Below are 27,620 nucleotides of genomic sequence, written 5' to 3'. Positions count from 1 at the left end.
GCTTAATGATGTACATATCTTCTTCTTACTACTCGGAGCGCCTATGTGCCTCCATTGCCCCCAGCGTTGCGATTCAGGGGTTAGAGCAACAATCATAATTAGCCATGCGGCGTCCACATCATCCCAAACTCGCCGTGACCAGGACTTGACCTTTGCTGCTTTCGAGAGACGCGACATTCGCTACAGTCTTCTGACATGAATCATAAGTGAGGAATGTTTCTTGGGATTGCTTGCCACATACCGAACCAGGTTTCAAGCAGCTGCGGACGAGACAGTACACGAGCAGCTCCGTCGACATTCAAGCACAGACTGAAACAACCATCTGCTTCCCCATTTTGTCCACCATAAAGTGGCTGAACGCCTCTTCGTCGTTGTCGTCCACCAGAAAATCCCTGTCCTCGTCTTCCGGGGGTAATTTGGCGTACAGCCCCTGGCCGGCCTGGGGCCACGTCGGTGGGAGCGAGTTTTCTCCTCCATCCCCCGCAGACCCGACTGCTATTTCGGCACTCACCACCTCCGCCTCAGCCACGGCGTTCTGCTTCATCAACCTTGGGCGACCCCTAGGTTTTCGGGATTCTTTTGCATGTAGTAGAGCGAGTCCATGCCTCGGCTGGCTGAACACCCGCACGCTCTGGCTTGTCGATTTGGATTTTGGGTGCGCGGCACGGCTGGGCAAGTTGGCCCTCCAATCCGGATCGTCAAATATGGGTAGATCAGGGTGTTTCTTAGACACCGAGACTAGGATGTCGACGAGTAGTTGAGGCTTCAGCTGGTCACAGAGTGATAGGATATTGAGCAGGTCCCTTCTCTTCTTGCTGTAAAAATATTCCGTACGCTAGAGGGTTGGTCAGCCATCATCGTAGCATAGCACGAGCACGAAGTGAGGCGATACTTACCTCAGAGTCCGAGGCCTGTTTCGCGAGAAAGCCGACCAACTCAGGCTTGGCTGGAACGACGCCGGCGGGCAATTTGGACAGCCGTTTGTTTCGAATCCTATTGACTAACAGTTGACGTTCATGCGCCTCCGCGTACTCGGCGCCAGTTTGCTTCTCCTTTCCAGGGCCCATTTTGCAATCTAAGCACAGGTAGTTTGCATTGTCTGCCATATCGGTCGTGGCAGATGCACACTGCAGGTGTGACCAACTTTGACAGCCGATGCATGCGATGAAAGCATTGTCCTCGGACGGGAGCGAGCTTTGGCCGCACTTGGAACAGTGGCGGGCGCTGCCAAGCTCTGACGCTTCCTTGAGGTGCAGTGACGAGGTGGTCAATTCAGGGAGCCTGGCCGGGGCAGGGACGCGGAAGGGAACTGTATTCTGAGTAAAGTCGGCCTCGAGATCATCTGAACTGCGCTTTCTCTTCAGACTGGGAGGGCGGAAGTGTATCAAGCGCTTCGCAATGTCAGACACGCCCGCCAGGGGTTGCTGGGCTCTGGGCTCGGGCATGGCCAGCGTAGAAGCCATGGGCTGCGTGGATTGCATCGCGAGATTGTCAGGTTCTCCCTTTACGGCAGATACAGGCAGCGAGGGGACATTTGAAGAGTCCGGTGCATCCTCGCTGTTCCTCAGCCGCTCGAGTATCCATGAGCTGGACGCGGAGAACTGGGGCTTGTAGGCTGGACTTGCCTGCGACGAGGCGGCATCTCTGAGGGCATCGCTTCCCTCGGTATTCGGGGCAGTTGGCGCCGACGAAACCTCGACCGTCGAAGGAGACATGTCCATTTCGCTGGCGAGGTCTGCCGACAATGGCAATGTCATCTCATGGCTTCGGGGATCGGTCAGAAGAAGACTTGACGTGGCGAGTGAGACGCCACGAGAGACGGATTCGTGTAAAGCAGAGACGGCAACTGAGGCGATGGATGAGTCCGTGGGCCGTGATTATCGATTTCTCTCTAGTAGCTTCTCTTACAATTGATGAGTCGATGGGCGACTGAACTGGAGAGGATCGACCCGTAGTTCTGCATGTATTAATAGACGACAGGCCGGCACGTGCGAGAATCACGTGATGGCCTCAACTCGGCAACCGCAAAATGACTTGTAGTACCAGAAGTCACTCGACCACCTCGGGCAATAAATGGGCTCATTCAAGGCGGAGGCCTCTTCCCTTTATATTTCTCCGCTACTGAGCGAGAAGAAGGCCCTTTATCTAACAACTCCATCCTGCCTCAGCCTGGCAATCTCCGACTCGCCCAGACCCAGGTGCTCGCTCAGCAGCTCGTCCGTGTGCTGGCCCAGCATGGGCGGCACGGCGCGGATTGTGGGCTGGCTCTCGGAGAACTTGACGGGCGTGTTGACCATTTTGATGGGCCCGCAGGCTTGATGCTCCATCTCGACCACCATGTTGCGCGCCCTCGTGTGCTCGTGGTTCAGCGTGTCCTGGACGTCGTTGACGGCCGCGTACGGCATGCCGCTGCCCTCGAACACCTCGAGCCACTCCTGTGTCGTCTTTTGTTGCGAGAGGGCCTCGATCTCGGCCTCGAGGTCCGCGCGGTTGGCCACCCTGTCGGCGTTTGTCTTGAACTTGGCGTCGTCTTTCCACTCCGGCCGGCCGAGCCCGTCGCACAAGACGCCAAACAGACGGTCATTGCCGCCGCCAAAGAGGATGTCCCCGTCTTTGGTCTTGAAAGACCGATAAGGCACAATGGATGCTATGAGGGAAAGGTCCGTGATGAGCTTGAGGAAGGGCATGCATGGGTGAGACCGGGGCTGACTTACGATGCGCCGTGCCCCATCTACCCGAGTCTCGCTTGCCACTGACCAAGCAGCTGCTGGCAATGTTGGCCAGGGTGGCAGTCTGGCAGTCGCTCAAGGCCACGTCAATTTGCTGGCCCTTGCCGGTTCTGGCCCTGCCCAGCAAGGCGGCCATGATGCTGTTGCTGGTGTAGAGGCCGGTGGTGAGATCAGTCACGGCCACGCCAACCTTGACGGGAGGGCCGTCGCGGGAGCCAGTGATGTGCATGAGGCCGAACTCGGCCTCGACCATGACGTCGTAGCCAGCGCGGTTGGAGTAGGGCCCCGTCTGGCCGTAGCCGGTGATGGAGGCATAAATCAGGCTCGGGTTGATGGCGCGGAGCGTCTCGTAGTCCAGGGAGTACTTTTTGAGTGTCCCCGGGAGGTAGTTTTCGACGACAATGTCGCACTTGGCGACGAGCTTGTGGAGAATGTCGACGCCTTGCTTGTGCTGAAAGGAGAGGCCGAGGGATTTTTTGTTGCGATTGGCCTTGAAATGGTTGACGAGCATGAGCATCATGTCGACGACTGGGTTCAGACGACTGGGTTCAGGGCCGGCGTGGATCACATACCCCGAGAAAGTAGGCCGACTCGCCGGGGCCCTGCGCGGTGGAATCCGGCTTGTACTCTGCGTACGGAGGTCCCCAGGCCCTGGTGTCGTCTCCGCGGACGGGGTGTTCAATCTTGATGACCTCTGCCCTGTCGTCAATCGACTGTTAGCGCATGCGAATAGGTAATGGATGAGTCTGCGACTCCAGACAAAGCATCTGAGTCCTCTCCTGTTTGTTTTTAAAAAAAGGATAAAGAGCCCATCAAAAAAGTTGAGAAGACGAAATGAGCTCACCCGAGATCGCCCAGGATTTGCGTACAGTAGGGCTGTGAAAGGCAGTGATGAAAACGTCAGCAAAAGAACAACACGACCCGGTGGTCGACGACTTACACCAGCCAGCACACGGGTCATGTCGAGCACTCGATAGCCCTGCAGGGGCAGCGCGCCGCTCGCGGGCGTCGAGTATCGGCGACGGAGATCCCGGAGCGCCGTGGCGGTGGGCAGCAGCCGGGCCGCCGGGGCGGGGCGTAGGTATCGGGCGAGGCAAGACATGGCCCTCGAACCGCCCCGAACGAGTAGGCTTGGCGGTGGTGGTGGGCGAAGGAGGGCGGCGGCGGCAACTATTGGGATGGAGGGCCGAGTGGCGCAGAGGGGACGGGAGAGACGGATGAAAGTCTGCTTGGCGCGCCTCCGGCAGCTCAGGAGGCGGCACGGAGTAGTAGCTGCGGCATTACAGAGGCCTGACCTAAGCAGTGGCAGATGCCGTTGACCAGGGACTTTGCTCACTCTGCATCTACTAACCCCAGAAATCATCGTTCTGCGGCCTACTAGCGCAGGCAGGGCCCCCGGCGTTAAACTGACAAGCTGATACTACTGGCGAGCATGTCGGCCTGGATTACGGATACGTAGTAATATAACGCCAAGTCATTCCGGCCCCAGCCGACAACGACGTCTTCTGAGGCGCATCGGGCCGCCCCGCGAAATGGCACCTCCCGGGCCACAGCGCACCACCAACATGCCCCAACATGCCCTTGGAACCAATCACATCCACCCTCGACGAGCATCTTCTGAGTGCCCACCTCGGCTCGTCAGCCCGCGGCATCTCCCCTGGGCACAGCCGAGTGCTTGCCACGTGCCGTCGGTTATCGACAGAAATAGGAAGCAGAAGCGACCCGTACGACTCCCAGACCTCAAGGTCGCCGAGTTGCGCGCACTGGTCGGGGTTGCTGGTGGACAGCTGCCGGGCCGCATCAGAGCGGAAGCAGTGGGCGGCTAGGCTCCAATCTCGTTGGTCACCTTCACAAACGCCTGCCACTGTTTCCAGGCCTGGCCGCTCTTGATGGCCCACCTGGCCCTCCTCACCCCCTCCTTCCACCGCTGGCCGGCAGGGCCGCGCTCCGTGACGACTTTCCCGTCGTCCCCGTGGCCCATGTTGCTGCTGTCGGCTTCGCAAATGCCGGACACGACCAAAAGCGCCGCCGTGTTGATCAGCACAAAGTCCATGAGAGGGTCGTCCTCGGCAAGCTGGCCGCACAAGATTCGGCTCAGGATCTCGGCATTCTCGGCCGGTTCCTTGCCCGACGACACTTCGCTGAGCGCATGAGATGCAACGCCAAAGTCCTTGGGTTCGAGCCTGAAGTGCTCAACCTCCACCTGGCCCCCGGGAGTCTGGCTTTTGAGTATCCAGCAGAGTGTTGGGCCCGCACAGCTAATCTCGTCCAGCTCCTCTTCTCCGCAGACAATCAGGGCCTTTTGACAGCCGGTACTTCGGAGCGCCTCGGCAAAGGCGGGGCCGAGATCTCGCCGGCCGACGCCGACGACTCGTGCCTCGAGCACGGTTTCTACGGGGTTGGCCAGCGGTCCCAGGTTGTTGAAGATTGTCCTCCATGGGAGCTGCTTCCGGACGGGGGCCACGTATCGCATACCGGTGTGGAAGACGGGCGCGAACAGGAAGCTGTAGTTGGTGGCCGCATACACCTTGGTCAGGGTGTCAGGCTTGACTGCGCCCAAGACCGGGGCCTGGGGCTTCATGCAGTTGATCATGTCGGCGCTGCCCGACTTGGACGTGCTGGCCTTGTTGCCGTGCTTGGAGACCATGACAAGGGCGGACGCAAGGATGGACGAGGTGGTGCTGATGTTGAAGGTGTTGTGCGAGTCTCCTCCTGTGCCAACGATATCGCACTGAGGCGTAGCAGGTCAGTTGTTGAAGCCTGGCGACGCGACATGGGTCCGTGAGCCTTACCAGTCCGCCTCTGTAGTTGCCTTCCTTCCGGGCCCGGCGCTCAAGCACTTGCCCAAGCTCCTTGACGGGGATGGGCGCAGCCGCGTGCATCATGACGTGCGCGCACTCGGCCAGGACGTCTGGGCGAAAGTCCATTCGGGTGAAGTGAAGGGCCATGAGCAGCGATGCTGTCTGGGCCTCGCTGACCTGGTTGGTGAAGAAGTGTGAGATGGCCTCGGCAATCTCACCCGGACTGACTTCGGAGTCGACTGGCCAGAGCTTGGTCAACAATGGCTTGATATCAACGGGGGGGAGGCCGTCCTGGCCCTGGCCGATGACGGGAGACGCCATGATTGGTGATGGCGGGGAAAGGAGTTGGATCGAGAGCCTTGAGGACTGCAAATGGCGAGAACAATGCTCTCGGGGCAACGCGAGCGTCTTAAGGCTCGAATTTCTCAGATTTCGCCCTGATGACCCACCCGATTGGGTTGTATTAGCAGGTGCCGTTGATGAGACTCCATTGGCGACGTTGTGCTGGGGAAGCGACCTGTACAAGCGCTTCCATTGATTGCGAATTGCCCATGAGTCAGGCCCGGAATTGGCCAATCCCAGCCTGGTGCATGGAGTAATTAGATAAGGGTTCGGATTCTGGGTCGCGCACGGAGTACAAGCGAAGTACCCAAGGTACCTAAGTGGATGTACCTACTGCTTCCTGTACTCCGAAAGCATCTGACACATGTAGCCCACCGGCCCGTTCATCCTCCGCCTCACAATTACTCAGCGGCCCCTCCCTGAAAGTTCACTCAGGTTGCCGCTAGCAGCACAAAGCCGGCGTCTCCGCCTGGCCGTCCGCCCCGTCAAACCATCCTCCTGCATCAACCTCGCCTCCCTTGCCAGTCTCTCCTTTGCCGCCAGAAGTCGGTCCGCCCTCGCTTTCTCCTCGTCACAGCGCTGGCGTCACCGCCCTCGAGCGATCGCGACGACCACTTCGAGCCGACTCTTCGCTGATCTGAGTTTTTCTCAGACGCCTTTACTGGTACAGAACAGTCGGCTGGCACCTAAAGTCTTTGACCTCCAACCTACGCGTGCCGTCCTCGACTCCCGACCGTGAAACCTTCCAAGCTCGCGGCTGTCTGGAAGCCGAAAAAATTTCAATAGAATATAATATATCTCGAGACGCCGCCTCGCGCCTCGCCCAGATCCTGGGATCGACTCCCAACGCTCCGTGTCGCACCGACCGCACCTAGAATCGTAAGAGACAGAGAGAGGCGGAAAGAAAGCCTGCCCTGGCCTCGACGCCTTGGAGCCCGCGTGCCCACGTCGTCAAAGGGCCATCGAACTCTCAAAGGATCAAGACAAAGCCTCTCGTTTCCATCTCCAGCGTCGCCGCGCCGTGACGCTCGCGGCCTACCTAGAGTCCATAGTCATACACACAACCGCCAAAGTGCATTCGCCACTTCTTGTTCAGCTCATTCACGATCGCCTTTGGCACAGCGACCTCGACGGCGACGCAGCTTCGGCAGCGCGAAAGGCAGTAGAGAAGAAGAGGCGGCAGCTTCGAAAGCGAAAGAAGGAGGCCAAGCGTGCTCGGAAGGTCTTTGACGAGTTGACCAATATCTATACGGCCAAGCCATACGCGCCCAAGATGATCTCGCCAGGCGGAGACGGAAACGGTGGGGGGTTCCAGGAAGACCTCAGCAACGTCCTCTGTTGCCCAGACTGCAAGGAGATACCGCCCAATCTCGTCGAGGAATTTTCAAGCGGCGACATGGTCTGCCAGAGCTGCGGCGTCGTTGTCGGCACTCGCATCATCGACACCCGCTCCGAGTGGCGTACCTTTGCAAACGACGACCATGGTGGTGACGACCCCAGCCGTGTCGGCGGACCGCAGGACGAGTTCGTCGAGGGGCAACAGCTGGCAACGACCGTCGCCTTCTCCGAGTCAAAGGCCCACAAGGCCCTGTCCCGGATCCAGAACAACACCAACCAAGACAAGGCGCAAAAGGGACTGATGCAGGCCTACAAGGAGATTGTCTCGCTTTGCGAAGCCATTAATATGGGCCAAAACGTCTCCAACGCCGCCAAGCACATCTTCAAGCTCGTGGATAAGTACAAGTTCATGAAGGGAAAGCCGCAGGAGGCCGTCATTGCCGGCTGCATCTTCATTGCGTGCCGACAGAACAACGTGCCGCGGACCTTTCGGGAAATCTTCAACCTGACCAGCGTGAGCAAGAAGGAAGTGGGCAGGGTCTTCAAGCAGCTCCAAAAGTTCCTCCAGAAGCTGCAGGACACGGAAGGGGAAGGCGCCACGGGGCTGAACACGGTCACCAATTACGAGAATACGTCGGTGGGTGCCGAAGACCTCTGCGGCCGCTACGTGTCGCAGCTTGGCTTCAAGAAGCAGCAAAAGGTGTCGAAAATCTCCAGGGACCTTGCCGAAAAGGCCAATGATATCTCGGCCCTGGCCGGAAGATCGCCCCTGTCGGTCGCAGCCGCGTGCATCTACATGGCATGCCACCTCATCGGTGAGCCGCGGTCATCCATGCCCATCGCAAAACAGGCGGGCGTCAGCGACGGCACCGTCAAGACGGCATACAAGCACCTCTTTGCAGCCCGCGAGCAGCTGATCAAGAAGGAGTGGCTTGTCGACGGCGCCAGCATGGATAACATCCCGCAGGTGCAAGCATAGAAAAAGCCTCGCGGCTCACCTTGTCTTGTGTCGGCCCCGTGAGTGGTGCGTGGGCGGGCTATGGCGCACAAAGGGCGTCCTCAGGCCGACATCAGCCTCCGAGGCGGGCCTACCATTGTCTGTCAGTACACGCAAGCGGGGCTTTCTGTTTGTAGCGGGCTCGGGGACGCGGCGGTTCATGCATGGCGTTTTTGCGATTGAAGCCGGGGGATCCAATGGCGGGCTGTCCTTTGGTGTGCCTCTTCTTCTCCTGATAATTCCCGCGCGTTGGGCTGTAGAAGCCAGCGGGCTCAGATTGGTACTTTGGTAGAACCCTCGTGCAGAAAATGGTCTTTTGCAGCGTTCTAGACCCCTGAGGCCTGGCGTGATGTTGACACTCGCCGGCACTTGATCCCAGTGAAACACGCAGGACCCCTTGCTATCTGCGGCGGCAAACAAGAAAAACCCCCAGGGGCCTTGAATATATCTCTATGGGCAGGGCCAACGATTCAAGTGGGTGGCCATGGAGCCTTGCCATGACCCGTCCGCCTTGCCTTTATCCCAGAACCAGCTTCCAAAGCGCTGCAGGTGACTCGCGGCTGAGCATCCATGAAAGCGGCACCGAAGCCGCTTTATTAGGCGTCCAGCAACCCTGGGCCACTCGAGCTTGCGTAACGGAGGGTCGGAGGATTTGTAGGTTTGTGTTCTAAAACGGGGCCACGTATGATGTTGCGGGCCATGCAGCGGACGCTCGGTAGCCAATAAAGGGCTCTCCTCGGTCGCACACACGACAAGCCCGATGGTGTGGGGGTCCGGGCGTGAGCAAGTCGAGGTGTGGTTTGCTGAGAGTGCTTTTCGCGCGCCTCGAAGGGATGCCCGGCCACTGTCCGGTCACGAGCTGCTCCCTGGCAGGCTTTTTCAAGGGGCCTTGGGCCTAGTGGCCCGAGGGCGGTGAGTGGTACAGGTCTGAGGCAAAATTCTCGACCGATTCGTCCAGCTGTGTTCCCCATGTGTACCGCATCTCGGGACAAACTGCAGCGCCGGCAACATGCTCGACGTCCACCTGCAGCGCCGGGGGAGCTTTGTCCAGCGAATTCTACATGGGCAAAGGTAGGTTCCAGAGTTCCATGCCCGTCCTCGCTGCCAAACGCGCGTGCCCGTCCATTGGAGACAAAGGCAAATACAGTTCGGCGAGGCGGTCCAGGGCGAGGCGCAAGAACGCGAGGAAGACAGCCGGTGGACTGACCCGGCGAAAGCGACAGGCAAACAGGCCCACTTCAAAACATGACGATGTGGAGAAGGAGAGCGGAGGGCGGAAGACGATGAGGAAGGCACGAGAACGAGCTTTTCTCACGGCTGCCCGTTGTACAAGGTCTCGCTCGTGGATGGGCTCGCCCTTTAACGGCATCATGGCCTCGGCACCACAGAAACCACCACGACAGTTCCACAAGATTTCCTGCGCTCCAGAGCCGCCCTCCCGCCCAGCTCAACGTCCTTTGGCCCCCTGCTCACGACTCGGGGCGCCGGGGTATCCGCCAAGCCAGATTGCAGAAGCGCAGTTGCCAGCATTTGCCATGCCCCCCAAGATCACCGTTCTGGGCACGGGCGGCACCATCGCCGGTTCCGGGACCTATGCCGGGCAGACGGCGGGATACAAGTCGGGCGTCTTGTCCGTCGACGGGCTCATCAAGGCGGTCCCGGAGCTGGGCAAGGTGGCCAAGCTCCGAAGCCGGCAGATTGCCAACGTGGGCAGTCCCGACATGACGGCAGAGGACCTGGTGCGCATGGCCCAAACGATTGAAAGGGAGCTTCAGGGGGACACGCAGGGCGTTGTGGTGACGCATGGAACAGACACGCTGGAAGAGTCGGCTTTTTTCCTCGAGCTGACAATCAACTCGGACAAGCCCGTGGTGCTCGTGGGCGCCATGCGTCCGGCCACGGCCTACAGCGCCGACGGGCCCATGAACCTGCTGTGTGCCGTCAACCTGGCGGCCAGCCCGAGCGCGCGGAAACGGGGCGTCATGATTGCCCTCAACGACCGCATCTGCTCGGCGCGCTTCACCACCAAGACGAACGCCAACTCGCTCGACAGCTTCAGGGCCGTGGAGCAGGGTTACCTGGGCATGTTTGTCAACACGCAGCCCATTTTCTACTACCCCCCTTGCCGGCCGCTCAACCGCAGCTACTTCAACGTGGCGGACCGCAACCCCAGGGACGGGCTGCCGCAGGTGGATATCTTGTACGGGCACCTCGACATGAACCCGGCGCTGCTCAAGACGGCGGCCGAGACGTCGCAGGGGGTGGTGCTGGCCGCCATGGGCGGGGGGTGCTGGGCGACTGGAGCGGGCAGGAGGGTGGCCGAGCTGGTGAGGGCGAGGGACTATCCAGTGGTGGTGAGCCGTCGGATGGCCTCGGGCTTTGTCGGGGGCACGTCCAACTATGGGCTGGAGGACTGCTGCATCGGAGGGGGCCTCTTGGACGCCAACAGGTGCCGCATCCAACTGCAGCTTGCTCTGGCGTCGGGACTGGACAGAAAGGCCATCAGGGACGTGTTTGAGAGCCATGGGGCTGAGCGGGCGGCTGCTGGGCTCGAGGCCAGGATTCGGCGGACGAGCGTCCTGTAGATGAGAGAGCTCGGGTGACGCCGGAGGGAGTCGTGGCTGGCTGTGAATGGATGGGCGGCGAAGAGGTTGGCCTCCCGGGGGAAGAGGCTGCGAGGAAGCTTTCGCCTCTTGATCTTGGCGGGGTGGCAATGGTATTTGATATGATTTTTATTTCGTTGAGGAGCACGGGAGGGAGGCGAGGGGCAAATCACATTACCTTGTGTACCTACCTGGCGTGGCTAAGCAGGCAATGGGAAGCAAGGAGAGGAAAGGGGCGAGAGGTTGAGTTTTTGGAGAGCTTGTTGAGAGCCTGACGTGGAGGATGGAGGCTTGATGGAGGCTTGATGGGGGGAAGGTACCTACAGCAGGTACTGCCATGGCCGCCCGGGGCCGCGCGCGAGAGGCAGATGCAGCCTCATGTCTGGCGAAGCCGGACTTTAGTCGCCATTCCTTTGCGACGGTTTGGTGAGCTGACGACGTGCAGGCTGATCCACTGCTGCCGTTCCGAGGTGGAGCTCGTATTCTTCCATTACGAACGCAAAGCACTTGTGGAAGTATCGCGCTGTAGGGTGCTGCATGTACGGGATACAGCGGCTGAAGAAGAGACAGGCGCCGAGAAGGGGGTGAAGGTCCCTCTCGCCTCGTGCTGAAGGAGAACCGTTTGCGATCAAGGCATCAATGTCCAGGGAGTCGTCGATATGCGCACCGTTATAAGTTCATGCGGCGCGGGCGACGGCGGGCATTTTGGCATCTGCATCTCCACCTCCACAGTGCAGCAGTCAGGGGGGAGCAGCAGCCAGGGACAAGCAGCACGCTAGTCAAGAAGCTTCAGCACGTGGCGTGGCGTATCTGCGGGCAGCTTCGAGGCCAGCACGTACAGTGCCCCGTCTCGGGCGTCTACACCGTACGGCCCGGACATTCCACGCCGAGGTGCCTCGTCTTGAGCACCTGCCAACTCGAGGCACCGTCAGTCTGCTAGAGCCAACAACTGACCTAGAACCTGGCAATGGGTCAGCTGGCGAGGCTGTATTCTTGGGTAGTTGTCCGAGCCCGTGTTCTGTTATGAGCATCGTGTTCCACGCTCCTCGGCGTCTTCCCTTTATGCTTGTACGCGCCGACATCCATGATCCATGGCAGCTGTACGGACGGATAGGAGGGCAGCTAGAGGGCAGCTACCTGGTACGCATGGCATGGACTCGTTTGTCCCTTGGCAACGCTTGGTTGCGAGGCACTGCCGGTCTGAATACCGGCACTCTATGGACAAGCGTCGTCTCAGAGGGCGAGAGGTCCGTTCTAAACGCCGCAGGGCAGCAGCTTGTGCCTGTCGACTTCACGTTGATTCCCTGATTCCCACAATGACGACGTTGGCCTTGGCGGTCGGCAGTGCGGTAGGCAGTACATGGCTGAGCTGTACACGTCGTTTCGATAATCTGCAGCTCCACCCACCCAAAGTATCCGGTGGGCCGCTTTCAACATTTCCCCACGGGCTGCAAGTACTGTAAGTTATGTCATAGGACACTCCTGGACAGAAAGAGGACGGGTCTACGGGCATGGAGCCGATTAAAGAGGCAGAATCATTGCCCGCTTTCAATCAACCGTCGCGCTACACATCAACCGAGAGCCGCTTGCCTGCAGTTAGCATGTGTGCACATACTCCGCATAGTAAAAGAGGTACCTCTGGAGTCTCTGGGACACGACGATCCAAGGTCCGGGTACCTCGTGGAGTGTATCCTGTACAGGCCGCAGTGCTCCCTCCCCATTCCACCCTTGTCAAAAGCCTCCGTGGATGGGACTCGATCAACATGGACGACGGCACCTTTGCCCTCGCTTGTTCTCCATCCCTCCTGCTGCTTCGCCTTATTCTCCGGGCTCTCCCCTCGCTTGTCTCTTCGGAAACACACGCTCGTTAGCCTCATGTCGGCGTCGCCTCTCCTCACGCCTCTCGCTGCCCAATCCCCTCGGCCCCATCATCGACGCCTCGCCCGCCTGCACCTCCATCGCGGACCTCCCTATCAATAAGCCCGATTTTTGACAGAGCCCGCAGGTCGGGAGCTGCGCCTGGCGGGCATGTCGAATCCGAATCCCCCGTCTTGACGAGCCGTGACGCGTCCTCTCCATTCGCTGCCTCAGCTCACCCTACCAGCCTCAACGTCCTCGTCGACCCAGCCCGCCATGTCGCCCGGCCGTGCCGCGGCACAAGAGAAGCGCCCCGGCTACCATGCCGCCAGTCTGTCCCGTATTTCGTCTCTCGCCCGTGACAGCGATGCCTCCAGGCCGCCCTTGCGGCAACGCGCCAGGGATGCCGTCAGGGTCCTCTATCAAGCTACCGTCGTCGAGCTGATCTTGCGGAGAAGGCACATTGGAGCCTCAAAGGACGGGAGGCACATTCCGCTTGCCATTGAGCACGAGAAGCCGCTTGTCGACACTCGCCGCGGCCACGCCTACGTCTCCAATAATGTGCGCACCTCTCGCTACACCATCTGGGACTTCATCCCGAAGCAGCTCCTCTTCCAGTTCTCCCGCATCGGCAACTTTTACTTTCTCTGCGTCGGCATCCCGCAAACTGTATGTGCCGCGGCCCTTGAAGCCATTCCCTCGGGAAATGGACTGAGCTGACCTCCCGTCAAGATTCCCGGCTTGTCAACAACCGGTTCCTTCACGACAATCCTGCCTTTGCTCTTCTTCGTTCTGCTTACCGTCGCCAAGGAGGGCTTCGATGACTACAGGCGACACCGCTTGGACAAGGTGGAGAATGCCACTTTGGCGACCCTGCTTGGCCGCGAGGACAAGTACATGGCCACGTCCAAGCCGACGCATTCGCTGCACCGCTGGAACCCCCTCCGCACCAAGGCCGCCACTCAGTCAATAGTCGCTTCCGACGACGAGTTTCAAGGCATCCGGTGGTTTGCCGCCAGATGGAGCCATGTAAAGGTTGGCGACATTGTCCGCCTGTCCCGCGATGAACCTGTCCCCGCCGACCTAGTTCTGCTGCATAGTGACGGCAACAACGGCATTGCATACGTCGACACAATGGCTCTCGACGGCGAAACCAATCTCAAGACGAAGCAAGTGTGCCACGCCCTGGACGGATGTGACTCCATCGAGAGCATCGCAAAATGCCGAGCCGAGTTTGTGGTGGAGGATCCGAATCCGGATCTGTTCAACTTCAACGGCCGTGTCACCGTCGATGGCAAGGTCGTGCCACTGACCCTCAACGATGTTGTCTACCGCGGTAGCGTCTTGCGTAACACTACCTGCGCAATCGGCCTGGTTATCAACACGGGCGAGGAGTGCAAGCTGCGGATGAACTCGAACCAGCACCCGCGTGCCAAGCGGCCCGCTCTCGAAAAGGTCGTCAACAAGGTCGTCGTCACTCTTGCAATCTACGTCATTGTACTTTCGGTTGGCGTCTCGATGGGCTACCTCAGCTGGCAAAAACATTACGAGCGCCAGGCGTGGTATTTGGATCGCGCGGCCGTCCCCTTTCACCAAATCATCATCGCCTTCATCATCATGTTCAACAACATAGTACCGTTATCCTTGTACATTAGCCTGGAGATTGTCAAGCTTGGACAGCTTCTCCTGCTCAACTCGGACCTGGAGATGTACCACGAGGAGACGGATACGCCTGCGCGGTGCAACACCAACACCATCCTCGAGAACCTGGGACAGGTCGGCTACGTCTTTTCCGACAAGACTGGGACTCTGACGGACAACGTCATGAATTTTCGCAAGCTGAGCGTGGCGGGTACAGTTTGGCTTCACGAGATGGACCTTGAGCAAGCAGACCTCGAACGCCCACCCGCCTTTGATCCCAACGATGGGCACTCGACTTGGAGGTCGCCCCCGAACAAGCCTGAGCCGACCGCGACAGTCATCCCCGAGGATGGTGGTGAATCGGCCCAAGTCCCCATGTCACCGTCGCGATCATCCATCGGGCGAAGGCCGTCTTCCCATTGGCGATCCACTGGCCGTCCTGACCATGCTCAACCTGAAGTCAACACATCGGACCTCTTGGAATATGTGAGACTCCGTCCACACTCGGCTTTTTCCCGGAAGGCCAGAGAGTACTTGCTGGCCGTTGCCATCTGTCACACCTGCCTGCCTGAAACAAAGGACGGGAAGGTTGAGTTCCAGGCATCGTCGCCAGACGAGCTGGCTTTGGTGAGGGCCGCCCAGGAACTTGGTTATCTGGTGACCCAGCGCACGCCGCAAAGCATAACCCTGCAGGTTCCGCGCCCGAACGGCCCGAACGAAAGGATGGTTTTCCAGGTCTTGGATGTGGTCGAATTCAGCAGCGCGCGCAAGAGGATGTCCATCATTGTTCGCTATCCGGATGGACGCATCTCCATCATCTGCAAGGGTGCCGACTCCGCTATTCTGCCGCGGCTGAGGCTATCCTCATTGGCGATGCAAAAGGCAAACGAAGTCCGGAAGAGCGCCGACCTTGAACGCGAGCTGTATCGACGCAGTGAGCAGCAGGAACCGCGTAACAGCTTTGGTGGGAGACCAAGCCTGACCGTGCGGCGGAATGCTGGAGTGCCGAGGGACTTGAGCGTGGGCCGGCGTCCGTCGGCCAGAAGCAAGTCGTTTGAGATTAACAAGCTGACGCGCTCATCTGTCGACCGCGCACGAGCATCGGCTGCGTCCCCGCGGGGCGTCTCGCTCGACGTATCCAGAAGTCAGTTTGCAAGCCCGCCGACGACTCACACCCGACCCGTGCCTGATCGCTTGGACTTTCTCGATGATCCTGCCATCTACGATGAGTCGGAAGTCTTCACGAAATGCTTCAAGCATCTGGATGACTTCGCGACAGAGGGTCTTCGAACGCTGCTTTATGCTCAGAAGTTCGTGTCGGAGCAGGACTACCGAGCGTGGAAAACGCTATATGACGACGCAACGACGAGCCTCACCAATCGTCAGGAAAAGATCGAGGCCGCGGGCGATATGATGGAACAATCGTTTGACCTGGTGGGCGCCACTGCCATCGAGGACAAGCTTCAGAAGGGCGTCCCGGAAACCATTGACAGACTGCGGCGAGCCAACATCAAGATATGGATGCTCACCGGCGATAAACGTGAAACGGCCATCAACATTGCCCATTCAGCGCGCATTTGCCGCCCGGGGTCGGATTTGTATGTCCTGGACGTGGCGAAGAGCACCGTCGAGTCGCAGCTGGCAGCTTTGGCCGAAGATCTGCAGGCCGGTTCCGTCCACAGCGTCGTTGTTGTCGACGGACAGACCCTAAGCGTCGTGGAGAAGTCAGTCGAGCTATCCAAGCAGTTTTTCGCCATTGCGATTCTCGTCGACTCGGTCATATGCTGTCGGGCCTCGCCCGCACAAAAGGCGCTACTGGTCCATGCCGTGCGATCGCGGCTGGGCGCGTCCAAGGGCAAAGACCGACGCGGTTTGACCTTGGCCATCGGCGACGGCGCAAACGACCTCGCCATGATCCAGGCAAGCCACGTTGGCATAGGCATTTCGGGTAACGAGGGCCTGCAGGCTGCTCGAGTCGCCGACTACGCCATTGCGCAGTTTCGTTTTCTGCAGAGGCTGCTCCTCGTCCACGGACGCTGGAACTACGTGCGCACGGCAAAGTTCATTCTCTGCACCTTCTGGAAGGAAATGTTCTTTTACCTGCCAACGGCGCAGTATCAAAGGTACAATGGCTACAGCGGCACCTCGCTGTATCAAGAGGTTAGCTTGACCGTGTTCAACACGCTGTTCACGAGCCTCTGCACCATCTGCATGGGCATCTGGGAGCAGGACCTGAGCGCCGACACGCTGCTGGCCGTCCCGGAGCTCTATATCTACGGGCAGCGCAACTTGGGGCTGAACATGTGGAAGTACCTGCGCTGGATGTTTCTGGCCGCCGTGGAAGGCATCATTGTCTGGCACGGCGTCTCGGCGGGCTACGGATGGATCTCGCCGGGCGCCCGCGATGAGGGCCTCTACGCGCTGGGAACCCTGGCCTTTACCGTCGGGGTCTTGTGGATCAACTGGAAGTTGTTGTGAGTGGCAACACCTGCACGGCACGAACGGTTCGAGCAGAGTGGAAGACTGACAAGCTGGTACAGCATTTTGGAGACGCATTACAAGCCAGCCGTGGTGATAGCCTCATTCCTCGTGACAACTTGGGGCTGGTTCGCATGGATCGCGTTCCTCGACGGGATATATCCGGCGGGGACTCTCGGGCCCTACGCCATCCGGCACACGTTCCGTAACGCGTGGGGCAAAGACGCGGCTTGGTGGGCGACCCTCTTCGCCGTCCTGGCGTTCCTGGGCCTGCTGGAGCTCTGCGGCAAAGCGGTCCGGCGGCGGATGCTCGTGGCGGGCCTGTGGCAGTGGCCGCCGTGGAGGAGACAGCCGCTGGGCGACAACGTGGAAGAATGGGACGTGGAGCTGTGGCAGGAGATGGAGCGGGACCCGGCGGTGCGCGAGCGGCTCAGGGCCCTGGCGCGCAACGAAGAGTGCGTGGTTGATGAGGCACGTGCGGATGAGGACGCAAACGATGATGATGACGAGAACGACGTGACGAGGACGAGGACGTAAGCCCAGGCGTGTTGTCGCTTGTCCCGTCCCCCTTGCTTGTCCCTTGCTTTTCTTCTTCTTTTGGTTATAATACCTCGGTCGCCCTTGTTGTTTCATCCTGGGCTGTTGCTACAAATGATACCCACTGGGCCGTGAGGGGGAGAACGGGGAGAGTTAAGGGGGCCAAATTGATGGACGACGACGACAAGCCGGCTGGTCGTTGGGGGAATTTTTATATATATTTTTATTTGTTTTTGGACGTCAAGGGATGGATGCAAGATGGTGGCCGACATATGTACGCGTGCGTGAAATAAGCTACTCCAGTTCATGATTGTGCTTCAAAGCTTCAGTCTCCAGGCAGGGGCGCACGAGCTGGTCGGATCGGCCTCGCGCGGGCTCTAAACGCATAAACTGCTTTGCTACCTGTAAGGTATCCAGACATGTGCTCTGCGGCCCCGTCGTGCGACGCCTCATCTACTCTTGCAATATCCAACCATGTGGGTGTGATGCTCTCAGAAACATTGAGGATATATACATAAGAGTCGGTTCATCCTCCTTTTTGCTACGCCACTCCCTCTATAGCCCTTTGATGTTACATGCGCATGCGCCGACGGAGATTCCCACGCCAGACAAGCAAACTCAGACTCTGGTCCCCACGTCCGGCCTCGCTCCCTTGTCCTGCCTCGCGTCGCCCTGCCGGACGCCGGACCTCGCCAGGGGCAGGGGCCTGGTCCTGCCGACAACGTCCATGCTGCGGAAGGCGACGAGGACGACGGCGAGCGAGGCCATGCCGTAGGCAAAGTTGACCCAGTTGGCGGCGCGGAGGCCGCGGAGCGACTCGGGCTCCCAGGGGCGGACCCCGTCGGCCTCGCCGACGGGGACGCCGCGGGCGCGGGCGACGACGGCCGTCTGGACGGCGGTGCTGACGGCGAGGCCGATGGCGCGGCCGAACTGGCCGACGGCGTTGATGAGGGCGCCGCCGACGGCCTGGTCCTCGCGCGGCAGGGCCTGCGAGGTGAAGAGGGTCAGGCAGGGCCAGGTGGTGTCGGCGCCGAGGACGGAGAGCATCATGGCGGGCAGGCCGAAGGCGAAGTAGGACGTGGACGGGGGGATGGGCAGGGCGAAGAGCAGGGAGGCGGCGGCGACGGCGAGGTTGCCGCAGACGAGGATGAACAGGGTGGGGACGCGGCCGAGCAGCTGGGCGACGACGAGGGCGATGACGGCGCCCGTGGCGCCGGCGGGGACGAAGCGCAGCATGGTCTGCAGCGGCGAGAGGCCCTGGAAGTCCTGGAAGAAGTAGGTGGCGTAGACGAGGAAGCTGTTGAAGGAGGCGAAGAAGAGGCCCATGATGACCATGACGGCGCTGAAGCGCGCGTTGCCGAACATGGACACCTTCATGAGGGGCGGCGGGCCGAGGAGGCGGTGGCGACGGCGGCCGCCTCGCCGGTCGAGGCGCTCGAGATGGCGCTGCCACAGCACGAAGCCGGCGATGACGAGCAGCGAGGCGGCAATGGTGGCGGGGACCCAGGGCGTGCTCCAGCCGGCCGCGCTGCCCTCGGTGAGGGCGAACATGAGGGCGACGAGGCCGGTGGTGATGAGGCCGGCGCCGATCCAGTCGATGGACGGCGGCGGCGACGGGTTTCGGGGCCCCCGTGGCGAGGCGTCGTCGGCGCAGCTGCTGCTGACGGGGACCGCGTCTCCGGTCCGCCGCGTCTCGGCGCCGCAAGTCGTGGTAGCAGCCTGCACCATGGGAGCCTCCTCGGCGGCGGCGGCAGGCCTGGCCTCGTCGAGCTCCGTCGAGGACGGGATGAAGACGACGCCGGCGACGGCAATGACGCCCGCCAAGACGGCCGAGGCGCCAAAGACCCATCTCCAGCTCGAGTACTCGGCGATGAGGCCGGAGAAGAGGTTGCCAAAGACATTGCCGAGGGGGGCTCCGGCGGCTGCGTCGAGCCCAGGGGGGGGAGGCGTCAGCCCGGGCATCGGGACACGTGGGAAGCAAAAGGCAAGGGAAGGGCATGGGAGAAACGGACCGTACGTGCTGAAGGCGTAGTTCTTGGCCTTGCCCGGGGGAAAGGTGACGCCGAGGATGCCGATGGCCGTCGGGACGTTGGCCGCGGCGCCCTGTACAGCCCACGGCGCATGCCACCGGGTCAGCCGCGTCCACGTACGGCGGGCTTCTCGAGGGGGCGCATACCAGCCCATGCAGGCCGCGAAACAGGTCAAAGGCAACCTCGTGGGGCATGAAGGGGTTGGCGGCGGCCAGGACAGTGACCCAGACGGAGCCGAGGACGAAGATGAGGCGCTTGCCGTAGATGTCGGCGACGCGGCCCCAGAAGAGCAGGAAGCAGCCAAAGGCGAGCGAGTAGGACGAGACGATCCACTGCTGGCGGCTGTCGGGGACGGCGAGGTCGCGGCCGATGGCGGGGAGGATGATGACGACGCTCTGGATGGAAAGGGTCTGCAGGGGCTGTGTTAGTCGTCCATGTCGCCCGCCCGCAAGGCCGGTCAAGGGTCAAGGAGAGGGGGGGAAGGCGGCCGACGTTGAGAAAGGCGGCGCCCGTGACGGTGGCGACGAGGGCGATGCAGCGCGCCTTGGACAGGGGCAGCGCCGGCGCGTCGCCGGCGTCCTTGGCGTCATCGCGGGACGCGTTGGAGCTCGTCGGCCGCGTCTCGGTCGCCGGGCCGGCCAGCAGTTGCGCGGGGGCCGGCCCGTCGTCGGTCTTGTCGGGCGGGAGCCCTGGCAGGCCGCCGGCCATGTCTCGGGTCGGATCGGGGCGGCGGCGGAGCTATCTCGGCGAGGCAAAGACCGGCACGGTCCCGGGCGCATCGGGGGCTCGGAAGTGGCGAGTATATAGATGTATGTGTGTATATGGCTCCAGAGGACGGTGGTGTTGGTATCGGTGGATATGAGGAGACGAAAGAGACGGATGCCGCGCTGTTTCGATCCAGCCTCTCTTCCCTCCTTGCCTGGGAGCGTCTTGCGCAAGCATGAGGCTTGCTATTCGGGTTGCAAGATGGCGGCTTCGAGTCGTTGCTTACCCCTCCCCGGGGAAGAGAGAGAGAGAGAGAGAGAGAGGTCTTTGCAAGTTGGAAGCTCGGCAGATGCGGCTCGTCTGGGGGACGGACGGTCTCACGGGTGCCTCGTCCGGAGCCGTCTTTGCACTGCTATTGTGCGGTATGCTGTTAGCCCGCTAAAGGATCCGATTAGAGCCATGAAACAAGGAAACGAAAGGTCAACCTTACCGTGTCCGTCTAGGAACAGCCCATCAAAGGTGTATGCGAGTAAATAATGGAGTTGAAGAGCTGGAAACGGCAAAGGGAGAGGGAGAGGGAGTCGGGGTGAGGAAAGACAGCTGGACCATCGCGCCGCCATGCCAGCAACCTCGTGATGAAGAAGAAAGATGAATATGGAGAAGACGATTCGTAACAATTGCCCACTTTAGCTTCTGCAACGGGCATCCTCGCCCCCCCCCCCCCACACACCAGCGAGGGCCCCATCAGCGAGGGCCCCGTCAGCGAGCGGCAGTCGAGCACGGCAATGGGCCGAGAAAAGAAAAGAAGAAAAGATCCCGGGTCCGACGACCGGCACTCGCTTCATGCCCTTGCATGAATGATGGACAAAAATGCCGGCCACCATCCCGTGCATCGTCCCCGTGCATCGTCCATCATCCAATATTCCCCCGTATCCGCCATCGCCATCGCCAGCCCCAGAGCCCCTCTCGCGCTCGGCCGTTTCCCCGCAAACACGCCGAAACGGAGACAGGGAGAGAGAAAAAGAGCTTGATAAAACAGGACAATCGTACACGTGCGCACCGACGGGCACAGAAGCATGCTTTGCCTTTCTTCGTCCTTCCTTTCCCGGTTTTCCGTGCCAGCCTCCCCTTGCCATGTCAAATCATCCTTGCTCACCGCCGACCCGAGCCCAATCGAAGCTCCCTCATGATGCTTTCCTCTCGACCTCCTGCCCGCCGCCTTCTCTCGCGCTTCCTACCCCCCTAATGGTAGTTTCCGCCCCAGCCGCCGCGCTGCTGCTGCCCGCCGCCGTAGTAGCCTCCGCTGCCGAACCCTTGTCCGTACGACCCGTACGGCGTGCTGCCATGCTGGCTTGCCGCGCCGCCGTAGCCGCTGCCGCCGTGAAGCCCGTGGCCCTGCAGGTGGCTGGGGTAGCCGCCGTACGACGCGCCGCCCATCTGCGACGTCTGCGGCGGCGGGAGCCCGCTTTGCCCAGGCGCGTTGTTCGCCGCCGATCCCGGCCGCGGCCCGCCTCCCAGAGACGGCGACGGGCCCGACCCGGCCTTCGCCTCGCCGTACGACTTCAGCTCGTCAGACGACCCGGAAGCCGGCGGCTGCCCCTGGCTGTTAAACGACTGTCCCTGCGACTGGAACGAAGACGCTCCGCGGGCAAAGCTGTCGTGCGATCCGCCAAAGCTTGTGCCCCCGAGCCCGGGCTGATTGCCCGCCTGTCCCGACGCTGCCCGGCCGTAGTCGCCGAGGCCAGAGCCCAGCCCGCTTTCTCTGTGCAATGACGACGGGCCAAAGGTGCCCGGCGACGATGCGTGTTGCTCATACGGAGCGTTGGGCGACACGCCGTACGGCTGGCCGTACATGCCCCCCTTGCCGCCGTACGGTCCGAAGCCTCCCTGGCCGTATCCAGAGTAGTACTGGTGGTAGTAGGGGTTGCTATAGTATGGATGGCTGTAGCCGGGATACTGCTGACCATGTGATTGTGGCTGCGTGCCCGGCGCGCCCTGCTGCTGCGGCTGCTGGGCCTGCGGCTGCTGGGCCTGCTGTTGCTGCTGAGCCTGGGCCGTAGGGTTGGGCGTCGAGTGCCCGCTGTTCTGGCTTTCGCTTGACGCGCCGAATCGAGGCTGCCCGTGCATGGCGCCGCTCTGCGGGTACTGGCTGAGGTTATCGTTCTGCGCATTGTACCCACCAAACGGTCGTTGCTGAGATGGCACGCCGCCCTCGTGCTGACCGTGCGCGCCCTGCTGGCTGCCGTACTGCTGGCCGTAAAAGTTGTATGGGTTGCGCTCCGGCTGGTTGGCCGTGTAGTAGTTGGAGTATTCGCTCGGAGCCGAGCTGTACGCCCCCGCTGCGCCTGGCTGTTGAGCCTGGGGCTGCGACGACTGCGTGCCAAAGTTTTCAAACGGAGGCTGCGCGGCCGACGTGCTCTGGTGGCTGAACGGATCCGCTGGTTTCTGCGAAGTCGCTGCAACGTCCTGGGCGCCGCCGTGGCCGAACCGGCCATATTGCTGAGCACTCGGAGCTGGATTTCGGTCAGTACCACGGCGGTGAAGCAAAGCTGGCCAGAGAATGAGATAGGCTGCAAGAGGGGGGACAGGCATACCTGGTGGATGAGCTGCAGGTGTCGTGGCGGCTGTGGCAACGTTAGCAAAGCGCGCCCGCATGCTATCGCCAGGCTTTACCGTACCAACTCCGGAAGCACTGGCCGGCATGGCGGCAGCAGGCTTCTGAGGGTAAGCCTCGGGCACAGCAACAGGCTGCGAGACCGGAGGCAACGAGGCACGTGGATGCGCGACAGGGGAGTCGGCCGGAGGCTGGGCTCGCGTCTCAGGCTCCTCGCGCTCTCCGTCAATGTCTTCGTCGCCACCATAGAGGTTAAAGGCCCCAAACTGCACGGCTGCACGATCCACCTCGCGGTTACCGGGCATGCGGACAGCCTCTTCCTGGTCCAGCACTCGCCGCTGGTGGCTAGGCGTGCGCGCGGATCGCTCCGCCGTCGCCTTGATGGCAGAGGCGGCAAAACCGCTGGTTGCCGTGCGCTGGGTTTGGTGTTGGTGCTGAGCGGCCGAGAGAGGAGTGGCGGAAGCACTGACAGGGCTCTGTCGAGGGTCCCAAGAGTCGGCAGCGGTGCTAGCGGCGGTATCGGTCGCGGGCGGGTTGGAGGCGTCAGCAACCTGTTCAAGATTCGTCTCCGTCAGTTCGGCCCTGGCGGAGGGAAGAGTGATTTCTGGTTCGGCAATGGTGGGAACTGCAGCAGGCACGACGTTTTGGGCGACGGGTGTCGTCTCCTCAATCGGCTCGGCAGCTTCAGGCTCAGGAGGAACCGGCTCTGCTGTGGGCTGCAGTTCTGTGGTTTCGGCGGGCTTGGGAGCAAGCGGTTCCTTGGGGGCAACAGCAGCTTTCGGGGCGGTCGATTGGCGAAGCATGCTGGCCCAGGTCTTAGCCTGAGGAGCGGCGGACTGCGGAGCATCATGAGTGGTGGGCTTGGCGGCAACGGCGGGTTTGGGATCGGCATTATCCATATTTGGCTGCTCGTTGTCCCAGGCGGAGGATTCTTCGGTAGGCACAGATAGCTGCTGGTTCTCCTTGTTGCGAGTGCCGTTGACGCCGGCGTTGGCAGGGCGGCCGCGACCGCCACGACCGCCCCTGTCGGAGCCGCGAGCCCTACCTCGACCTCCCTCCGAGACAGCACGACCGCCGCGAATATTTCGAGGATTCGAGGCGGCGGGATCAGGTGCAGCGGGTGCGTGGTTGGGGTCCTTTGCTGCCTTTGCGCGCGTGGTCTTCTTGGGCTTGGAGACCTCGCCCCACTGGGAGATGGTGCCTGTCGAGGGAGAGTTGCATGTCAGCCAAACTGGACGCCGACGAGCAAGAGCTGCGTAGGGAGGGAAGTCGACACATGATGTGCCGGGGGCTTTGGGTGGTACCTTCGGCAATGCGTGCTACGGCCTCGTTCTGGTCGCCGTTTGTCTCTTGGAGGGCAAAGAGGACGTCGGCTTCGGACCAGTCTGGGAACATCTCGCGGATGACAGACGTCTTATCGCCGTATTGCTTGCGTAGCTCGGCAAAGTCTCCTTCATCGTCGAAGGCAGCCATGCTGTCGTCGGCGGGCTTGTGGTCAGACTTGTCGCCGTTGATCCTGCGGGCGCCTCGACCGGCGAAGCCTCCTCTGCCGCCACGACCAGAGCCTCTGCCGCGCGAGGCGGCCGGCCGAGAAGCGACTTCGGACATGGAGGATGATTTGGAGATGTTGCGGCGAGCGCAGGGCTGATGAGGTGTTGGAAGAAGCAGTGGCAGGTTGGGTACCCGGCCGCTGCCAAAGGGGAGGGGAGAGAAGGAAAAAAAACGACGAGGTTGGCAAATGGCCAGCCAGGTCGGTGAAAGGCGTGGGACAGCGTGCGAGCGAGCACGGCGGCGTGGAGCGAGCAGATGGTTTGTTGTGTGTGCTGTGCAGGGGGAGAGGTCGTGAAGGTGAAAGGGCAAAGGGAGGCACGAGGTTTTTCCCCAGAGGCAGCGAGTTGACTGACGACGGGAAGGTTTTGACCTCTGGCGACTGGCTACCGCGACGGACCCGTGGGCCGGGCCCAGCCTAGCCCAGTCCAGTGCGGTTCAGTTGGCCCTGCAGCGCCTCGCTGGCTGCCCGCCGCCCACCGCCAACTGCTGCCAGTCCCAGGGCGAGTTGCCCTCCACCGAGGTAGCTCACCTGACGGGGTACCTGGAGGGCCGCTAAAAATGGACCCCTCCTCGCGCTGTCCGAGACCCCCAATGTATCTCGTCAGCCTGATACTTGGTGCCAAGTCGAGTTGTACTGTAGGTAGCCTGCAGGTTGCTCCGAGCTCCCAGGACTGCAGCTGCGGCAGGACACTTGAGCCCCCCAAGTACATACCTATCTAGGTACCTACCGCCTCCCAGGTTACCTGTTGCGCACGACAAAGGCAATGGAAGGCACTGTGTCCGCGCTCCCCTCCCTTGCCTTTCCCAGCTGCCACTGTGCTAGTGCTCCCCAGGAAGGGCAGGTATTGAGCACTAGGATGTCTACCTGTCTGTCCGCGTAGCCTAAAAGGTGGGCACCTCTCCCAGATACCAGGGCCGCAGCACCTGAGACATGAAAAGGCGACTGAGCTTGCAGGGAGGGAACCCTGGCGTAAGTACCTGCTGGTAGGCCGGAACCTTCCCGCGCATGTGCACATGGTCACCGCCACGGCTCGAGGTCTCGAAGCGCCAGCCTCACAGGTGATTAATCCATGGAACGGCACGAAAATTGGGTGCAGACAGAATATTCATCAGGCACAAAGCACGAATACGTGCTCGGTGTTGTTCGTTCTCTCACCGCGCCCAACTGCACGGGCGTTTACTCCGTACGGAGCACGTGCGAGCACAATGCTGTTCGCACTTGCACCGCCCCAAGTGGCTTGGACCTTTTTGCTCGCCTGCTACCGCTACCCAGGTACTCCATACAAGGGTGTAACTTTTGGCACGTTGAAACCCACACAGCACGGCGCCTCGTTGGACTGTGAATTGTACAGTACACACGTTTTGAACGCTCGCAGAGTCCCATTGTTCATTGCGAGGCGTGCAAATATGTATGTACGATGCGGTACAGGCCGGGGACCGGCACACAGTTGGCTCTGGAGCGCCCCAACGCCTCGTTTACGGCATCGAGGTGCGCTGCCCAGCTCCCTGGACTGGGGCCCTGCATGTCCAATGACATTTTTGGTCAGATGTTGACGAAGGACTGATGAGGTGGTGGAGATTCTCTATGTACAGTACGGCGTACAGTGCAAGCTACCTTGCTACCTTGGCTACAGCCAGCCAACTGAAAACATGAGCTGTATCACGTGACCCATCCGCCAACGCCGTCACAACCCCCCCATCATCTTCAGATCGTTCGAGGACTGGCGGACGACAAGCCCACAACCACGTCGTCAAGCCCGTATCGCTACTGGCGGCCCTCCTCGACCAAGCCCTGCCAAGGGCAGTGCTCAACCCCATCAACCCTCGCCCACTGCCCCCCCATGTTCTCCTCCAAGTCTGTCCAGTCGCTGCAAAGGCTGTTCGCCGGCTACCACGAGCCGCTCCCGCTGTCCAAGCAGCAGTCCCAGAAGCTACTAGACGGCCTGAAGGCATCCTTCCGACGCCAGCTCGACCACGAATATGGACGCGCCTCGGACCGCGCCGTCGTACCTGCCAGCGTCACGGGCCGCGACCTCGAGGTCCGACACTCGGCCGCGACGCGCCATCTGAAATCGATCCTTTCGAACCCGCTGTTCAGCTACCCGCGCCAGTCGGAGCCCCAGATGATCATGTCCTCGCTGCCCGCATCGAACCGCGACCCCATGGATGTCTTTGACCATGCCATTGCGAGGGGCATGATGACGCTCCGGGCGGCGACGGGGTGCATTATGGCAAAGAGGAAGCAGCTCTCAACCTCGGGACCTGATTCGGGCCTGGCCTCCTCCGAGACCGCGGCGCGCGTCGTGCGATGGCTTCGATCGTCCGGCGCGGAGGCGGATCTCAAGTTCCTGGATGGCCCGCAGTTTATCCGTTCGCTGGTCCCCTTCCTCGTTGCCGAGGGCTTGGAGAACGTGGCGTGGGACTGGACCACTCGCACCGTCAATGACGAGTCGGAAGCTTGGAGCAGCGCCCTCCGCACCAAGCGTGCCTCGCGCGTGCTGGCCGAGCTTGTCCGCTCAAAGAGCCAGCCGCACCATGGAGACCTGGACGCCGCCATTTCCACTATCATAGAGGCAGAGCAGCGCTTCCACGCGAGCCCCCTGCTCCCCGGCCTCTTGACCCTCCCGTGGCGGTCCGTCTCGTGGCTCTCCACCGTTGAGGCCTACAGCAGGACGACGCCCTCGGAGGAGCTTTTTGACGCCCACCTAGCGGCGGCGGATCTCCTTCCCGGGCCCTTTACCGTCGAGAGGGCCCACCTCAACCTTTGCCACCCGACTCACCCCGATCTCACCCCGGCCCTGCGTTTCTTCAAGGATGGACTGAGGCTCAGGGAGCTGGTGCTGAAGCTTCATCCGGGCAAGATGGACACGGCAAAACTCAAGGGCTTGGGCGTGATTCCTTGGATAGCCTTTCTCGGCCACGACACGGTCAATCACCTGATGCGCCTGGGCAGAAACCGGGATGCCGAGGACGTAACGGAGCTCCTCTGCTCAGAACTGCCGGATTTGTTCACAAATACCCCCAACCTCACGTGACCGTGGTCGAGCCTCTCAACACGCACCACCATTGACGAGAAACGTCCGGATGTATACAGACGCCAAGCCTCCATCTGCCGCCCTCCTTCCCGCCCCCCCCTTACACCCACCATCTTCAAGGGCCGGAATACTTGGAGACACTCGGCAAGCAGAAAGATGGTGTTAGATTGCGAGGCCCCTCCAATGTAGGGAACAGCTGCGGGCGACAAGGGCAGGCCCTCCGGACAGCTGGACGCGTCTACTGGTGGAGTGCCGCGTACGTAGGCCAGCGCTGGGGTCAGGACTTTGACATGGCGCCGGAAGGTGTCTTGCCCTTGCAAGGTCTGGGCAGCTTGGAAGCACAAGGGGCGCCAAGGCCTGTA

General features: G+C 61.1%; 9 protein-coding genes across 9 annotated transcripts; 4 read left to right on the top strand and 5 right to left on the bottom strand.

Annotated features, from left to right (window-relative positions):
• Positions 1-298: 298 nt before the first annotated feature.
• HRG_02575 (PHD-finger domain-containing protein) lies at positions 299-1,721 on the bottom strand (the record flags this gene model as incomplete). Its single annotated transcript, XM_044861046.1, has 2 exons — positions 299-835; positions 897-1,721. 2 exons carry the CDS (start codon positions 1,719-1,721, stop codon positions 299-301), a joined length of 1,362 nt encoding a protein of 453 aa, XP_044724679.1.
• Positions 1,722-2,141: 420 nt separating this feature from the next.
• Positions 2,142-3,831, bottom strand: HRG_02574 (coA-transferase family III domain-containing protein; the record flags this gene model as incomplete). Its single annotated transcript, XM_044861045.1, has 5 exons — positions 2,142-2,647; positions 2,715-3,219; positions 3,302-3,428; positions 3,574-3,605; positions 3,670-3,831. 5 exons carry the CDS (start codon positions 3,829-3,831, stop codon positions 2,142-2,144), a joined length of 1,332 nt encoding a protein of 443 aa, XP_044724678.1.
• Positions 3,832-4,551: 720 nt separating this feature from the next.
• Positions 4,552-5,851, bottom strand: HRG_02573 (glycosyl transferase family, a/b domain-containing protein; the record flags this gene model as incomplete). The annotated part of the gene is made up of 2 exons (XM_044861044.1): positions 4,552-5,460; positions 5,522-5,851. 2 exons carry the CDS (start codon positions 5,849-5,851, stop codon positions 4,552-4,554), a joined length of 1,239 nt encoding a protein of 412 aa, XP_044724677.1.
• Positions 5,852-7,145: 1,294 nt separating this feature from the next.
• On the top strand, positions 7,146-8,189 carry HRG_02572 (transcription factor TFIIB repeat domain-containing protein; the record flags this gene model as incomplete). The annotated part of the gene is made up of 1 exon (XM_044861043.1): positions 7,146-8,189. The coding sequence occupies one exon, from the start codon at positions 7,146-7,148 to the stop codon at positions 8,187-8,189; it is 1,044 nt and encodes a 347-aa protein (XP_044724676.1).
• A 1,553-nt stretch (positions 8,190-9,742) lies between these two features.
• On the top strand, positions 9,743-10,792 carry HRG_02571 (L-asparaginase 2-2; the record flags this gene model as incomplete). The annotated part of the gene is made up of 1 exon (XM_044861042.1): positions 9,743-10,792. The coding sequence occupies one exon, from the start codon at positions 9,743-9,745 to the stop codon at positions 10,790-10,792; it is 1,050 nt and encodes a 349-aa protein (XP_044724675.1).
• Positions 10,793-12,943: 2,151 nt separating this feature from the next.
• Positions 12,944-17,323, top strand: HRG_02570 (haloacid dehalogenase-like hydrolase domain-containing protein; the record flags this gene model as incomplete). The annotated part of the gene is made up of 4 exons (XM_044861041.1): positions 12,944-13,336; positions 13,400-14,677; positions 14,831-16,782; positions 16,849-17,323. 4 exons carry the CDS (start codon positions 12,944-12,946, stop codon positions 17,321-17,323), a joined length of 4,098 nt encoding a protein of 1,365 aa, XP_044724674.1.
• Positions 17,324-17,941: 618 nt separating this feature from the next.
• On the bottom strand, positions 17,942-20,061 carry HRG_02569 (major facilitator superfamily domain-containing protein; the record flags this gene model as incomplete). Its single annotated transcript, XM_044861040.1, has 4 exons — positions 17,942-19,245; positions 19,336-19,426; positions 19,500-19,763; positions 19,846-20,061. 4 exons carry the CDS (start codon positions 20,059-20,061, stop codon positions 17,942-17,944), a joined length of 1,875 nt encoding a protein of 624 aa, XP_044724673.1.
• Positions 20,062-21,300: 1,239 nt separating this feature from the next.
• On the bottom strand, positions 21,301-24,280 carry HRG_02568 (CUE domain-containing protein; the record flags this gene model as incomplete). The annotated part of the gene is made up of 5 exons (XM_044861039.1): positions 21,301-22,153; positions 22,205-22,607; positions 22,653-22,682; positions 22,737-23,873; positions 23,977-24,280. 5 exons carry the CDS (start codon positions 24,278-24,280, stop codon positions 21,301-21,303), a joined length of 2,727 nt encoding a protein of 908 aa, XP_044724672.1.
• Positions 24,281-26,064: 1,784 nt separating this feature from the next.
• HRG_02567 (uncharacterized protein) lies at positions 26,065-27,258 on the top strand (the record flags this gene model as incomplete). The annotated part of the gene is made up of 1 exon (XM_044861038.1): positions 26,065-27,258. One exon carries the CDS (start codon positions 26,065-26,067, stop codon positions 27,256-27,258), a length of 1,194 nt encoding a protein of 397 aa, XP_044724671.1.
• Between the last annotated feature and the right edge of the window lie 362 nt (positions 27,259-27,620).

Source organism: Hirsutella rhossiliensis, assembly GCF_020360975.1.
Source record: "Hirsutella rhossiliensis strain HR02 chromosome Unknown scaffold00002, whole genome shotgun sequence".
Classification (NCBI taxonomy): Eukaryota; Fungi; Ascomycota; class Sordariomycetes; order Hypocreales; family Ophiocordycipitaceae; genus Hirsutella; species Hirsutella rhossiliensis.
The sequence above is the reverse complement of the archived record's forward strand: the minus strand, read 5'-3'. Positions and strand labels throughout refer to the sequence as shown.